We start from the raw sequence: 16381 nt of genomic DNA, 5'->3' as shown, positions 1-16381 counted from the left end.
CTCAGGGAACAGAAGGGAGAAAGAAATGCTTTGCCAACTTTGTGACTGGTGATTGCCTAACCCCCACCCACCTGTCAAATCTGACCCATGTAGCCAATCTGGGGAGCTAAAAGGGTCCCCCCCCCCGCAGCATACTTTAAAAAGGAAGCCTCTCAGCGTATGCTTTTTGCCCACCCAATCCTGCCTCAGCACAAGTCCTTGTGGTCACTCACAAAACAGGCTAACTTGGTGTTCCATGAAGCATACCTGGGGGGTTTCAAAGTACATCTCTCTCTCATCCACTGTCAGCTTGAAGGTATTGGGCTGGGGAGCCCCAAAGAAGACAATGTGCTCATACTGGAACGTTTCTAGGGGTTTGGGGTCTCCCCGTTTGTACACTGACACATTCTCTGTGCTGACACTAAGCCAGAGGTCGTTGGGAAAGCCACCTTCCTTACACTGCAGGAAAGAAACAAGAAGAGTTAGCAAAGGGAAGGTGTTCCTTGGGGGGGGGGAAGCATGTAGTGGATGACTGAACCAAAGACTCAAAGCCCCTGGTCAAAAACCAACCCACCCCCCCCACCCCGGCAATCCAATGAAACCCCAGAGTAATTAGTAAAGATTCCCTCCTCAAAAGCAAATAATAAAAAATGGTGTCAAAATAAGACCCAAAATATTTAATTAATTTATTTATTTCGCTTTCCACTTCATTCTTTAATGGGATCTGCCAAATCTTAGCTCAACCATGAACAGGCTTGGTAGCCAATATTTATTTATTGTGTTTACATCCTACCTTTCCAGACAGTTCAGGTCTGAGTACTCTGTTCTCTCCTACTTCCCTGTTTTATTCTCCCAACAATGCTGTGAGGTAATTTAGCTGTGGCTGACCCTGGATTTGAACCTGGGTATCCTCCCTCCTAGCTCAATGCTCTTAGCTACACCCACATTGGCTCTTCAGCAATTCGTCAATTAGCTTGCACCTCAATTCCCTCCCCGACAATCCTCAATTTGTAATAGTGGGGGGTAATAAAATGGAACAATATTTGAAGGTTCTTATGAAGTGCAACTGAGATAATAAACATAATCCTCCTGTAGCATCTTTCAAAAGAAGGAGGATTAATACTGAGGCTTCTTGTGTGTCTCTCACCTCCACATCAAAGACAGTGGAGCCGTAGCCCGACCACTCCTTCATGATGTTCATGTAGGCCACCATGGCTTGCTGCTGGAGCAGCCCCTGCAGTTTGCACCACTTTTCTGTTACGCTGGCCCGAGCCGCCGACAGCTCCTCTTTCACCCACATCTCCATCATCTGCTCCTCTTCCACCTTTTGCTTCTTCATTGAGCCCGCCTTAAAGCTACGCTTCAGAGTGCCCTCCAGGAAGCTGGTCCGCCTTTTCTCCAGAGCATGGCTGCTGGGACCGCTACTCTTCATGGACTGCAGGATTTTGGACTTCAGCCTCTTCACTGGATAGATGTTGTCCAGGGACCAGGAGATTTTGGAAATATCTCCATAGAGGTACTGCAGCCTCAGAGCAGCCAAGTGCTGCAGTGTCTCCTCTGGGCCAGGGAAATGGCCATCAATGAGACTTTCATGAGCCTGTGAATGGCAGAAGGAGCAATTTTATTCATGGGTCTATAAATGTTGTTACTTGCTATTTTATTGTTCTTTAAAACTTTGGAATTCTAATACTGTACATTGGTATATTGTAACCAGCCTTGGGAGGTAGATACACTAAAAAGCAGGCAAATAACTAGCTAACTAAAATATGTTTTATCCAAAGGCTGTATGCTTCCAGAGACCATTCCAATGCCTAGGGTTACCCCCTTTGGAATTATAATTAACTTATGTATATTGCCTTATAAGTCAAGATGAACAACTCAGTCTAATAGAAACGGGCTGTTGAAGGCAAATTCTCACAACCCTGGCTTGACCCAGCCACCCACTCAGCCACCCACCTGCTTATTCTTTCCCATGCGAAGACTTACCTGCTCAAACATGAAAGCAAATTCCACCCCTTCCTTGGGAACATTTTCAACATCCAAGAAACAATACAGTTTAAAGTAGAGCTGCCAGTGCCCATCCTCATCCTCCTCTTCCACGGACCCAGCAAGTCTAAGAGATGAGGAAGAAGCTGGTTACCATCTGGTTCGTTGGTTAAGAGGAGCTGGTCTACATGTAGCATCTGCCTCGGAAAACAGCATCTCCGTAGCACCCTGCCATAAGGTCACAGAGGACTAGCAACATGGCAGAAGGCCTTCTTGTTTAGAAAGTATCAGATTCCCGAATGCTAAACAGGAGGATTATTCCTGTGAAACACCTACCTCTCAAACTTGGCCAGAACATCAGCTACAATCACCCGACTCTCTATGGCCTTGTCCACATGCTTGTTGCGTTCAAAGAGGGCAAACATGTTCCGACTATCTTCCATGGCCAACCCCCGGATCAGCTTCTCTACCACCTACAAAGGGAGGAGAGAGACCACATCACTCCACAAAGGATTTGGTTGCACAAGGAACCTCTCAGACAGATGCAAACAGGCTGGACTAAGAGAGAGAGAGAGATTTTCCCTCCACTTCTGCTAGTAGAGGCCATCTGAAGCAAGCTGGACAACTTTGCCTTGCAAATTCTGCCTTCGTTCTTACCTCTCCGGCACTGGTATGAGAATTGATGGTAATTTGACAGGAACCTCCTCCGTGGCAGTAGACAGTGGTGGTCATTTCCTCCCGGGTGATGAGGGCCTGTATTTCCTCCTGGGAGGGGACAAACTCCCTGCTCTTGGTTCTCTTCAGTGAATCAGTGATGAACTGAGAATACCGATCTATTTCAGTGCCTGGGAAGAGATCTTTTACTCTGGTTGAGAGAGGGTGAGGAAAGAGAAGAGGTAAATAACATTGCCATTCTGTCGTGAAACAAACTTTGATCTAGAACCATGTCATTTGTATAGCGAGGCTAAGCCAACTCAAGAGGCTGTGGGCTACCTACTGCTTATGAAGATGTTGCATCGCTTAATATAAGCAAATTTCATTCATTTGGACAGAGGCTATTTACTATTTTCTGCCTCGTGAGACCAATATCTACACCTTTGTCTAAAAAGATCAGGACCAGCTTGGCACTGCTGCTTAGTAGAAAGCAGGTATGAGGGACAGTAGTACAGGAAGCACTGGAGTTTTCACAAAGCAAGGTAGAGGTAAATTGGTGTGTGTGTGTGTGTGTGTGGCCTCTGCAATGAACTCTAAGGATCCACGTATTAGGCAAAGGGCCTCCTGTTTTGCATGCAGAAGTTTCCTGGTTCTATCTCCAGCTGGGACTGAATCCTGGAGAGCTGTTGCCCTTCAGTGGAGATAATACTGAGCTAGTCAGACTGATGGGCTGCCTCAATATGAAGCAGCCGTCCCATGTTTCTATATGTCTGCAGTGACTGGTGCTGTGTAATGTATTCCTCAGTGCTCTGGAGTCGGTGAGCTAGCTAAAATTGCAGAGAAATTCCTCCAGGATGGTTCTTACCTTCTGAGGTGGAACTTGAGGTAACGGAGGATTCCTCTGCTGGGCAGGAAGGTGCAGCTCATGCAGGTCATCAGCTGCCAGTGGTGAAGGTTCCCCGGGCTGTTGGGCTGCGGCACGTGGTTTGTCTGCTTGATCAGCTGACAGTACACCTCGTCCCGGAGGGGCCTGAGATCATGGCAGGTCTGCAAAATGCCCTGGATAATGGGGATGGGGTCAGAGACTGTCTCGATCTCCTGAAGGGAGTTAAAGATCTTCATTGCTTCATCCTGGAGGCTGCTGTAGCCTTTCTCTTGCTGCACTGCAGTGGGAGGAGGCGGAACAAACAACAAGGCGGGGAGAAGGCAGTCAGTATGTCCTCCAACTACGGGCTGGCCAGCTGGTAGTTCATCACTCCAAGAAACACATTTGCTCATGCCCACAATCCAGAGGAGAAAGGAAACTCCTCTGACAATTATCACTACTCAAAAGTCACTTGAGAGACAATTCAATCCCCCCCCCCATTAGAAAAGGTTACATGATAGGGCTATGATTCTGCTCCTTTCTTAATGCACAATTATTTGTATATCAGCTAGTGAAATCCATTCCACTGGGTAAGTTCACTGCATCTTCCCACTGTTTTTCCCCGCATCAGAGTTCAGCCGGAGTCAACGCAATAACTCTGATTTACCGTGCAGTTCTATGCATGTTTATTAGGATGTAAGGCCCACTGAGACTTACTTCTGAGTAATTATTGTGCACACTCAGCTAAGAAGTAAGTTGCACTGAAGTTGACCCTACTTTTGAGGAAACATGTATACTGGGTTGCACTGTAAAGCTGGATGACCTTCATCCCGGCAAGATTCTGCCTCAGTCCCATCCCATCCTCTCAAAGATTATTCCTTTTGAACCCTTGACATTGCATCCTCGAAAGCCACCATGTCACTCACAGTTGACCCCAACATCCCCATATGGCAGTGGTAGAAGCGGCGAGTGCAAGGGGTGCTGGGTGTATCTCAGGATAGGATTCCTCCGGTAGATCTGTTCTACCACTTCAGGGTTCATGCTGTTCTCCTGAAAGGAAGGGGTGGGCAAGTAGAGGTTACCTTTACAGGGCTTCACTCTTTCCCGCCAAACGTCTAATTGCACTCTTAAATGGAAGTGCTCCCAGTCCATTACAGAAGAGATAAAACAACAGTTGTACAGCAAAAATGGCATGCTGGTCAGCAACAGGGGACACTGCCAAAGCAACTCCATTGAAGGATTTGGAGATCACTTTATTCCACAGAATATCCAGAGTATCCCAGGCCAACAACATCCCTTTCATCAAAAGGAATTATGAATATTTAGAAACATGCCATGTTCTGACAGATCATATTGCTTTTAGTTGTTGTTGAATAAAATATGCATCTACACCCTTCTGCCTATTTTAATTTTGTGTGTGTGTGTGTGTGTGTGTGTGTGTGTGTGTGTGTGTGTGTGTGTGTGTGTGTAATCTAACCAAGTGTATATGTATTTCCATCTGTCTCCCTGAAAAGTGGGGGCCAAACAGCAAACTTCAGAGAGAACATTACAAAAGGTGCTTCTTTGTAGCTGAATGGAGGGTTCCCTATAATACAAACACATAAAGCTGCCTTCTGTACAGTCGAACTACTGGTTCAGCCAGTGTTCTTTATTCTGACCGGCAGCTGCCCTCCAAGGTCTGAGAGGTTTTCCTCAGCCCTGATACTTTCATGGAAGATGTCAGGTATTGTACCAGGGACGTTCTGTATTCAAACAATGTGATCCGCCACTGAGCTATGACTCTCACATGAAAATGTGCAGCCTTTGGATTATCCTGCACATATAAATGTGCCTTAACACCCTATTCCCACTGAAAGAGGGATTCTACCAGAGTCCTTTGTAGAATCCAGACCTACTAAAGAATTAATAGACCCTGTCCTTTGTGTAAAAAAATGTTACATTCTTGTTTTTGATTATTCCAACGTGTGTGCAGAGAGAAATCATATACCAAGAAGAGGGGCAGGAAGAAAGGGAAAGTGCCAAGGGACATCTCTACTTCTGAACTGAGCAGAATGATGCAAATAATGGGAGGGAAGCTCATATACCTGGGTATTTACACACACATGAGCAAATCCTAAAAGGTTGTATATGAAGAGAGCAAGGAAAGCTCATTTACCTTAATATCTTAAACCTGTGAATATAAGGGGATCTTAGTACTCTGGCTATAGAGCTCATACTCATGTGCGATTAAGAGTTAGAGGCACTTACCCTAATGTCCCGAATCAGCTGCTGCGTGGGTGTTTCAATGGGAACCTTGCTGTCAATGACTCCTTGGATGGCGGAGACCCAGCGCATGGCTTCATTCAACAGCTTTGTGTAGAGCCGGTACGAGTGCTTTCTGCCATGCACAGTGATGTTCCAGTAGCCTGAAGGCACAAACAGAAACAGACAACTACTGCCCAATCTTGGAGTAATTGAAATGACAAATGATACGACGAGAGAGAAAAGTGTGAGGTGGCAGAGGCCAGATCCTGGTGGCAATGTTGACTGCGCTCTTATCAGTTGCTCATGACATGATGCAGTTGCCGTGTGATCTAAACTGGCCAGTGGCACCCAAAGGGGTCTACAGAAAGCCCCTGATATTCCTTTGTGGGCTTGATTGGCTTAGCCCATGGAGCACTAACTTAACCACACAGGACTCACTCTGTGCCATCATTCCCATGACACAAATGCTATTTCACTCCAAAGAAACCAGCAAATTAACTGTTATGGTTTGTAGGATGAACAGAGCCAGTTCAGGAATTCTTTTCGGGCCTTACCAGCTATGAATGCAGAACAGACACAGGCATATGAACATGTGATCTGCATCATACAAAGTCCAGCCATGGTCCCATCTATCCCAATACTAGCAGCTGGTCTCTCAAGCAGAGATTCTCCCAAGCGCTGATGCTGGATCCTTTGAAATGAGGATTGAAGCTGGGACCCTCTACATGCAAAATACAGACCCTCCCCATAGTTTGCCAGGACTGTGTCCTATTACAAATGACCAAAATGATATTCCACACATTTATAGCTGTGCCCAAAATGGTGAAGAATGGCAATGAACACTCCAGAGAAGGACAGTGGCACACAAAGAACATATTTTCCCCTTCCTTACCTGTTTCTTTGAAGACCCTTTCATCAGGCTGGACCACTGAGCAGAGGCTGTTGAGCACCAGTGTCCCAAGCTTGGTGGCTGTGCGCTCGGACGATTTATAGTAATCAAGGGCAGTGTTGGTCAGCACAAACCAGCGTTTCTTCACCTTCAGGGAAGAGGTCTTGCTACTGCTCTGGACCTCCTTATGAAGCCAGCCTGACGGGAAAGAGGGACAACAAGGCCAAATGGAACTGAAATTCAAGAAATCGAGTTTGCTCTCCTGCAAACAGGGTGCTGCTGGATACTTTCAAATTCCTGTTCCCTTTTAAAGAACAGAGGAAGGAGGAGGCACAATTCAGTCTAAACTTTCAGGTCCCCCAGCTGACTTCCTGGCTTCACTATCACGAGCATGCATTGCAAGCAAGCAAGCAAACAAACAACTTAAGTGTTTAGGTAACACACTTCAACCACATAAAGAGCTTTTAATGAACCATGTTTGGCGTTTCTGTTTGGAGGGAAGTGAGGGGGCAGGAGGAGACTGCTTGGGGTACAGAATGTTAAAGCAAGTGGGAGGGGGCAGCTGAAGAAAGTGCTGAATGATGGTTGGGGTGGTGGGTGGGAATTTTGAGAGATGGATGGGAATGCATTTAATTACTGGGATGAATCACATTACCTCAAACTTCAGTCTGCTTTCTTCATTCCTCAGATTAAATACTCTACTGCTAATCCTGGGTATCTTGTCAGTGAAACCCACGCTTAAAGGGTGTAAATACATTCCTCAGGTCTTAACACTTATACACTGCTGTTAGGACATTAAGACTATGGTGGCTTCATCTTAGCAAATCCTTACAAGCATCCTGCAATGCCAATATGAACAGGTGGGGTTGAGGCAAAGAAAGCAGCAAACTTGCCCATGGCCACCTAGAGAATCCCTGGATGAGGGGAGATTTGAACTGGAGGCTTTCTTACCACTGCATGTTATTAGCCACTATATTGCATCAGTTCTGGTGGTCATCAGTAGCTTCATATCCCATTTATAAAGTGGGAAATGCCATTATCACTTTGGAAGAGTGAGCTGTGCCATGGCTGTAGCAACTAGTGCTATGGTGAGATAGGCTGCCTCAAAGGCCAGCAAATGGCTTATTTGTATTATTACCACTACTGGGGCAAGGAGGGTACTGTTTAGGTGTTCTGCCTCAGGCACAATATATTTGGCCAGCTCTTTCATCTTGCCTTCATACCTCTCACAAGAAACTCCTGCCCATCGACCCGGGATTCGCCTTTGGGCTTCTGCAGGAGGGAGATCCAGTGGTGCATCTCTTCAGGGATGTCACTGTTGCAGTGAATGACTCTATTTGCTGTGATGATCACAAAGGAGTTTGGCCTGAAAAATCACCATCATCAAAATTAGTATCTCGTCGTCAACATCATCATCATCATCATCATCATCATCAATATTAATATTTTTCCAAAGCCGCAACACAAATCTGTTTTAGTTACAGGTAGGTAGCCGTGTTGGTCTGAGTTGAAAAAAAAAATTCATTCAGTAGCACCTTAAAGACCAACTAAGTTTTTATTTTGGTATGAGCTTTCGTGTGCATGCACACTTCTTCAGATACAAATCTGTTTGTTTGTTTGTTTGTTTGTTTTTTGCCCAGACTCAGGATGGTACTGTGCCATAAAAACAGTCATCTCTCTGCGGAGCATGCACAACTTTAGCTCATAGGGCAGGTAGTGTGTAGTTGCACATACTTTCCTGAAGTATGAAACACCCTGAGCTCAAGAACTCAAAGCCACAGCAACTAGACTTCATTAAGAGGAAAGCAAATGCTTCAAGGAGCTTCTGGAGCCAATGGCCAGTCACTAAAAATAAACACAGCCATTTGGGAGATATTTATACTGACTGGAGGCATTTTAAGTAGCTCCTTATCTGTTGCATTTATATTTACTCAAATATGCAGTAGATGGGTTTAAATATTTTCCCGTTACACAATTGTTGCTGCACCAAAAATATTTGAAAATCACAAAATGAAAAAGCACACAGAAAGAGGAACTCAGCTGTAGCCTACCTGTCAGGATTGTCAGAAGCACAGACTGAGTCTATGAGCCCCACGTCCAGGGTTCCCTTTAAAACAACAACAACAAAATGGAACAAACTTCTAGATATATGCAAGATCCAGTTCCTACCATTCTGTTCTATTCCAGTGTGATCCACACATAGGCATCCACTTTCTATTGCTTTTAAATTCATCTTGTTTTCCCCCTGCTGTTTTAAACTGATTTTTAGCTGTTTTTATTATCTTTTGTACATCACATTGGGAAGTTTGTGGAAGACAGCAGCAATAACAATAACGATGTGGCTCTGCAGTTAGAAGTAGGCCGCATTCATAATTGTTGGTGTCACCAGAAGGCAGTGAACATGCTGAGTCCCTAAGTGCACCCCTTTACTTTCTCCTAGAGGGCAATTTTCCTCAACCTGTTGCCCTCCAGATGCTTTGGACTACAACTCCCAGTGGCCTGAAACAGCATGGTCAATGATGAGAGATGATGGGACTGTAATCCCAACATCTGGAGGTCCTGTAGGAATGAATGACTGTGTGGATCAAAAACCTCTGACCTCTATGGACAACCAGGTTTCAATGTGTGCATGCTAAGATTCTGCCAGACGTGAGACATGGCACTCCCCATTCCCATAAGTCCTTATACTGGTGTGTGAATGAGCTCTCCTTTTATGTATGTGTGCATACATTTATCTTATGTAGACACACACACTGTAAAATCGAAGAAGCATCGGGGAAGATACCTCCAAGGGAAAAAGTAGCAGCTAGCATGGGGTGGTTATAGTTTCCCGTTGCAGATTTAGACTGCGTTTCCCACACACACCCTGCTAGATCCCAATCTACTGTTCCGATTAGCAGTGATCAGTACAGCCCCAATACGGCATGCACGGGTCAGATATGCTGATTCAGTTATCTGTAACATAACACCTTCTGTCTGGAAGCACCCTGAAATGCACCCTAACAACTTCAAGCATGCTATCAAGAGTGGAATTTTAAAAGCCCACCTTCCCCTTCCATTTGCAAGCTACAGTTCCTGGGCTTTGATGGTATTCTTGGTTTGGTGTCAGGCCCTAAATGAAGACATACTTGCTCTCGCTTAATTAACAAAATGGGGTTCCCATGTCCCTTCCCCCTAAATAATTCTTTGGAGATGACAGTCCTGGAGGGTCTCCAAATGACACTTGGTGTACACACCACTCCCCACAAAGATCATAATCCCTTTGCCCAAATCATAATCCCTTTGCCCAAATCCTGCCCCAGACATGTCCTTTGCCCACTATACCTGCCATCAAACTAGCTGAGGGCATTAAATCCTTCAGGTAGCCTCCCTTTAATTTCAAACTCAGTTCTGTAAAAGGGTGCCCATGATTACTGATGAATGTAAGAAGAGCCCAGATGCTGGATCAGGCCAACGGCCGATCTAGTCCTGCATCTTGTTCTCAGTGGACAACCAAATGCCTAGGAACATCCTTCATCAGCTGCTAGGCAGCCAGAAGAGTGACAGTTTCAAGGTTCTACTTGACCCACCACTCACCACAGCATTCTTTGGGTTGGCTTGTTCATCCTGCATCTCTCTCAGCTGTTGCTCTGTAGCACTATGCGCACGGCTCAGGACATTAAACCAGTCACTGTAAGAAAGACAGAAGCAGAAGACACTTAAAAAAACAACCTGTATATACCGTGTTTCTCCGAAAATAACACACCGTCCTATATTTATTTTTCCTCAAAAAAACCCCCCACTATGGCTTATTTTCAGGGGATGTCTTATTTTTTTCCTCCTCCTGCCGCGGCTGGCATTGCTGCTGCGCCTATCACTATGTCTTATTTTCAGGGTATGGCTAATATTCCTTGAATACTTAAAAATCCTGCTACGTCTTATTTTATGGCTACGTCTTATTTTTGGAGAAACAGGGTATTCATTACTGAAATGGTTAATTTTTAATAGTCTAGAATACTATAATTAATATGCAGTTGTATACAAAGCATCATAGAAGTAATTAAATATATTTACTAATACTGATAACCTCATACAAAGACTGAAACAATGATTTGATAACACCTATATCATGATTCATCTTCCACTCTCCTGCCTTTCCCTATTATTATAACTGCTTCTCTATTTAGAGCACAACATCAAGGGAGTGGTGTTGCTTCCAGATCTCCCACAACTCGCCTTGGGGAAAAGCAGAAACTTTATGAGAAAAACACACATTTATCCCTGCATCCCCTACCTGGCATCCTCTGGTGATTCTGCCACTATGTGGTAAACTCGATCACTTGTCACAATATCAAGGGCATTCTCTTTTTCGTGAATATCCACAATCTCCCTGAAAAACAACAAGTGTGAAGAACCAGGATGAAAAGGCAGTTTGTCTATGTTTGGCATCCATCTCCATTGGCCTGCCTGGTCTCAAGGAGGCTCAGCGCTTCCCCGATCTCTTGAAAATACTCGAGAACAAGGAAGCAACAGCACCCAAAGACGAAGTAAGGTGACAGGCTGGTGTGGGAATGAGGGCACTGCCTGCTGTGTTGATCAGGATCCACTGCAAGGGCAACATCACTGAAAAGACTTTTAATGTGGGCAAAGAGAGAGCTAAACCAATTCAAGTTGAAGGGTACTGACAAAAGAGGCCAGGAGGAGTGCGCAAGAACGTGGGGCAAAATTTGATACAAGAAAATTCTCAAATTAGTCCTAAATAGGCCCATGCAGGTGTGTGTGTGGGAGTCAATTGCACTTTTCACAGGCCTCAGAGGGCTAAACCGGCTAGGGCATCCCACCAGGGGCCTGCCAGACTTAAGCTATCATGCCAAGAACAAGACTCCCGCCCCAGGCCTCAATTAAGCTCTGCACGGGCCTGGTCCTGAAGCTTTAAAAATAACCCTTGCACTCAGGTAAGGGGCTCTAAGGCCCCACCCTCTCTAACAGCCTCAGGCCTAAAGATGTCCCACAGGACTTAAGGAGTCAAACAATTTCCCCTCAGACCCAGGTTGTTAAGGATTCCCCAAACATCTTGTGTTACCAACAATGGCAGGAGTGGGATATTGATTTATCCCTAGGGCTTACAGACATAATAGTGTCCCATACTTGGCCTTCCTGATGTCAATTGTCCCTTTCAGCTTCTCTTCACTGTCATTCTCAAAGTACATCAGCTTGGCCTCTCTCAGCACAAACCAGCGCCGTTTCCAATTCCGGCGAGACAGCGTGGACATGCCTCCTCCCTTCTTGTAAAGCCAGCCCGACTTCAAGGCCTCTTGCTTGGCTCGAAACCACATGAAGGCCTCGTTCTTCAGGACACACCAGCGCCGTCTCCAGGGGTTCATCAGGCCCCCTTGCAAGGAAGAGAAGAGAGACACAGTCAAAGTTACTGCACCACCAGAATGTCCCCATCCTGCACTCCACAAGCACCTGACAAAGATAGTGGCAAGTGTATCTTCCTGCCCTTGGTCATAACAGTTCCCTGAAAAATGTAGGGCCTCCTGTAGAGACAGAATGCTAACATGCAAAAGCATGCACAACTTTATCACAGTGGCATTAGCTGCAATGTACTACGTATTACTACCTCCCCCTACAACCCTAAAAAAACAAACCCTGGTCTGCCAGTTACCAAAGTAAAATTGGGAATGGGGAGGTAAATGTGTGTACTTGCACAAGCCCACACAAAACTAGCATGAGATATGTTACCTGAAGTGAGGCCCAAATGGTGCCTCCTCCCTCCCCACTAAGACCACTTTCTATTTTATAAATGCAAATTTTGTAGCATCAAGCGTTAATTTCATTTATCCACCCCCTTACTACCACCCCAAATAGTGCTTCACAGTGCTGCCAGATCACTTCAAGCATGTTCCACAACAGGGCCTCTGCCATCTCTAAAAACTGTTATCATCTGTACATGCCCATAAAGACCCAACACTTGGGACTGGATATCACAGCCTTTATGTGGATGCCAATGCAAAGCAACCAAGGTCCCTTCTAATCCCTCCTTGACGAAAAGCCTTACTGACTATCTAGGAAATGAAGAAGAACAAAACAGCAAAACAGGGAGCAAATACTGAGGGGAGATGAGAGGGGATTGGGAGCAGGGGGAAATGGCTCAGCTTAGGGGATTGACAAAGCTGCTTGCCTTTCATGTAGAGATAGCTGTGAAAATAGGCTGGCCCCGATCCATTGAGCACAGTGACCCGGCTGCTGCAGAATTCTTCATCCGTGTCCATATAAGCATCCCCTTCATCCTCACTGTCTAGAAACTGGAGGCAAAAAGAATGGTTACCCTCCAGAAACAAAGCAGCACAACCTGCTAAGTCCTATCGCACTTCCACTACAGATCTGAGTGCTGAGCTGGCCAGGTAGTATGATAACCATACAGAAGCAAGAATTATCTAAAGTGGGTGTGTGATTTCAAGGCAAAGGCCAAAACCTGCCATACTCAGTTGCCAACATGTGGACTTTGGCCTCTATTTCCATTTTGGAACTATCTGCTTTAAGAACCTCCAATTTTCTATTGCAATAGTTTCTCTGATGTTCAGCCAAATGCATTCTGACCATCTCAGCTTCTGTGTCTCTCTCTCATTATCACCCTTCGGGGGGGGGTCCTAACCCCCTTCTGCAGCAGATCATGTGAAAAGCTACAACTTTACACACAACCACACACACACACACACAATATGCCCTTATGGGCAGCACAAAGGCATTAAATAGATTAAACAGGTGAACTGCCATTCTACATGGGATAGCTTCTAAAGTACATGAATTCCCTTTTTAAGATCACCCCCAAAAGGTTCACACAATGAGTGTGTTCTCGGGGACAGTGGCTGTTGTGTACATGATTAATCGGGTCAAACAATATCCAGTAAGTTCCCCATTAAATCTGACAGACACAAACACCCATACTGTACAGTAATTGTAATTACTTGTAAAAGCTGCAAGTAATGCACCAACACCAGGCACAAAATCCACATTCCAACATATATAAAAACATACAAATGTGCATGAAGATGTGAAGAACAAATGGGAAATGTATGTGCATATATGGGATGCATATGCAAACATGTGCGCACAGACACACTAGTTGTGCAAGTAAGCTTTTAGTATCCCACAGAAAAATACAAACACAGCAGAAAATGGGTAAAGTAACCAATAGGTTAATGCAGTCAATGTGATTTCCTCCGAATGTTGTTGGACTACAACTTCCAGCATCCCTGACCATTGAGCCATGCTGGCTGAGGCTAATGGGAGCTGGAGCCCAAAGGCTACCCTTTGTTAAAGGAAACACAACACAATGGATTTTAACACTTAAAAACAAAACAAAATCCTGTGCCTATATTTTATTATTTATATCCTGCCTTTCTTCCATTATATTTATATCCTGCCTTTCTTCTATGATGGAACTCAAGGCAACACACACAGTTCCCTGGATGTCTCCCATCCAAGCATTGCCCAAGCCCAGAACTGCTTGGCTTCATCCAAGCTATTGCATCCTGTACCTTCAAAACCACATCCTGAGACAAGGGAAGACTGAAAAAGTTCCAAGGTCAGCTTGCAAGAAAAAGCAGAGTTCTTTAGGAATCAGTCTTGGGACTTATTTTATTCACTACATTTCCCCCTTTCTTTTTTGTTTGCAACTTGGATTGCAAACAGGAAGAGTGTGGATTAAATTTTCCAATGAAACCAAGCTGGGAGATGCGTATGAGAGACCACAAGGATTGGACAGTTATACAAGATGAAACTAGGCAATCCTATGGATGGGAGGGAGCAGAAACGTGTTCACAAGCATCATGATGAAATGCAATGGCTGTGAATGTGGACTGAAGAAAACAAAGTGCCTTTTAACCCTAAGGAACATGTAACTAGTTAACACAAGAGAGAACTTAGGTGCCAAACTTGCACAGGAAAGATAAAAAGAAAAAAAACACTTCCTGCTTCAGAGCAGGATCTGTTTTTTGCTTCAAGGCAAACGGCCCTTACCGAGTCCAAGCTGCCGCGGTTGGAATCCATGCCATTGCTGTGGGAATTGCGCAAGGCCTCCTCCCCATTCAGGGGCTCAGCGGACGTGCTGCCAGCCTCTCCACTGCCATCAAACTCCTCGTGGTCATAGTCAGACTCCACATCTGGAGGCAAGCTGTAAATTGGCTCTTCCGAGTCCCCATTGTCACTCTGCAGGATTTCCGAGGCCGCCTGGTAGATGCTTTCCATGGGCTGCTCCTTCTGAGGGCTTGCAGATCTCTCTGTGGAAAGACACAGAGAGTTGCCCTCCTCCTTCTCTCCCTTCCTAGGCACTGGCATATTCGGAGAAGCATCTTCCTCGGAGTAATAGTTGTCACTGGTTCTTGTGCTGCTGTCCTGGTTCAGGAGACTTGGGCTGGGAACTGGTGGTCCCTCTTCATCTGCAGGAAAGCCCTCGTCTTCTTCTTCCTCAGCCAGGGGAGCTACAAGGCTGCATTCAATGTTGAGGGTCCCTTCGTTGGACAGAGAGTGCTCGAAGCCTTGAACGCTCTCATCCAAATTCCCAAAATCCAGCAGCTCCAGGAACTCCTGCGCGACCCTAGACGCCTCCTTCTCCAGCCTCTGGATCTCCTCTTCCCGCTGCCGCTTTATCTCGTTCTTGGTGTTCTCACAGGTGATGTGGTCAGTCTTCTGCTGCCACTGCAGCTTCTCAATCTCCCTCTCCAGTCGCAGGATCTCCTCCATCTGACGCTGCTCCTCTTCCTGTAAAGGCTGGTCTTCCTCTTGGGTCCTTAGCGCCTCCATCTGGAAAAAAGGGTCACCCAAAGGGGTACAGATGACAAACAAAGATCAGCCTTAATGGAGTCACAGTAACAGATCTGAGAAAGCAGGAGCTTGCATGGCGGCCAAGTGGCACTTCCCTCTGCTCCCTGCATGTGCAACATTTCTTCTAATTGTTCTAAGGCATGAGAACCTAAGAAGAGCCCTGCATCAGGCCAGCATCAGGCCAATGGCCCATCTAATCCAGCATCTTGTTCTCTCAAAAGTGACCAACCAAATGCCCTTGTCAAGCCTGCAAGCAGGACTTGAGCGCAACAGCATTCTCTCACCCCTTGTGATCCTAGCAACTGGTATTCAGAGGCATACAGCCTCCAACAGTGGCTGGAGATGAGGCTTACTTAAAATTTTATGTCCTCCCCATAAAGTTTAAGGTGGCTTAAGAGAGAGTTAGGGACGCGGGTGGCGCTGTGGGTTAAACCACTGAGCCTAGGGCTTGCCGATCAGAAGGTCGGTGGTTCGAATCCCCATGACGGGGAGAGCTCCCGTTGCTTGGTCCCAGCTCCTGCCAACCTAGCAGTTCGAAAGCACGTCAAAGTGCAAGTAGATAAATAGGTACAGCAACAGCGGGAAGGTAAATGGTGTTTCTGTGTGCTGCTCTGGTTCGCCAGAAGCGGCTTTGTCATGCTGGCCACATGACCCGGAAGCTGTACGCCGGCTCCCTCAGCCAATAACGCGAGATGAGTGCCACAACCACAGAGTCGGTCACGACTGGACCTAATGGTCAGGGGTCCCTTTACCCTTTACTGTTTTATAATGGGAATGTTCACACCACGTTGCCACTGGTCTTTGGCTGTTTTGTATTGCTTTAAACAAACAAACTTGTTTAACAAGGTACTCAGGGGACAAAAGAACTAAGCATCTGTACTGTACACCATGGGAAGCAAAGGCTCTCACAGGCCACTTCCAATTCTCTTAAAAGGTTATGGTCTATCTCCAAGCCA

At 45.8% G+C, this 16381-nt stretch overlaps 1 protein-coding gene across 2 annotated transcripts in view; it reads right to left on the bottom strand.

Moving 5' to 3' along the window:
- Positions 1–16381, bottom strand: part of LOC118090550 (unconventional myosin-X) — a 56512-nt gene that overhangs the window by 3160 nt on the left and 36971 nt on the right. For both annotated transcript variants that reach the window (XM_088663209.1, XM_088663214.1), the window contains 16 exons: positions 14622–15404; positions 12781–12904; positions 11745–11988; positions 10891–10986; positions 10194–10287; positions 8669–8724; positions 7841–7983; positions 6621–6815; positions 5732–5889; positions 4411–4534; positions 3485–3782; positions 2623–2830; positions 2302–2438; positions 1966–2092; positions 1127–1576; positions 247–438 (listed from right to left, as the gene is read on the bottom strand). In XM_088663209.1, the coding sequence (XP_088519335.1) occupies positions 247–438; positions 1127–1576; positions 1966–2092; positions 2302–2438; positions 2623–2830; positions 3485–3782; positions 4411–4534; positions 5732–5889; positions 6621–6815; positions 7841–7983; positions 8669–8724; positions 10194–10287; positions 10891–10986; positions 11745–11988; positions 12781–12904; positions 14622–15404 (3429 nt within the window). The remainder of the gene's footprint in view (positions 1–246; positions 439–1126; positions 1577–1965; positions 2093–2301; positions 2439–2622; positions 2831–3484; positions 3783–4410; positions 4535–5731; positions 5890–6620; positions 6816–7840; positions 7984–8668; positions 8725–10193; positions 10288–10890; positions 10987–11744; positions 11989–12780; positions 12905–14621; positions 15405–16381) is intronic.

This window comes from Zootoca vivipara, chromosome 1 (assembly GCF_965207765.1).
Source record: "Zootoca vivipara chromosome 1, rZooViv2.hap1.1, whole genome shotgun sequence".
Taxonomy (NCBI): domain Eukaryota; kingdom Metazoa; phylum Chordata; class Lepidosauria; order Squamata; family Lacertidae; genus Zootoca; species Zootoca vivipara.
This window is presented reverse-complemented; position numbering and strand designations above follow the sequence as displayed.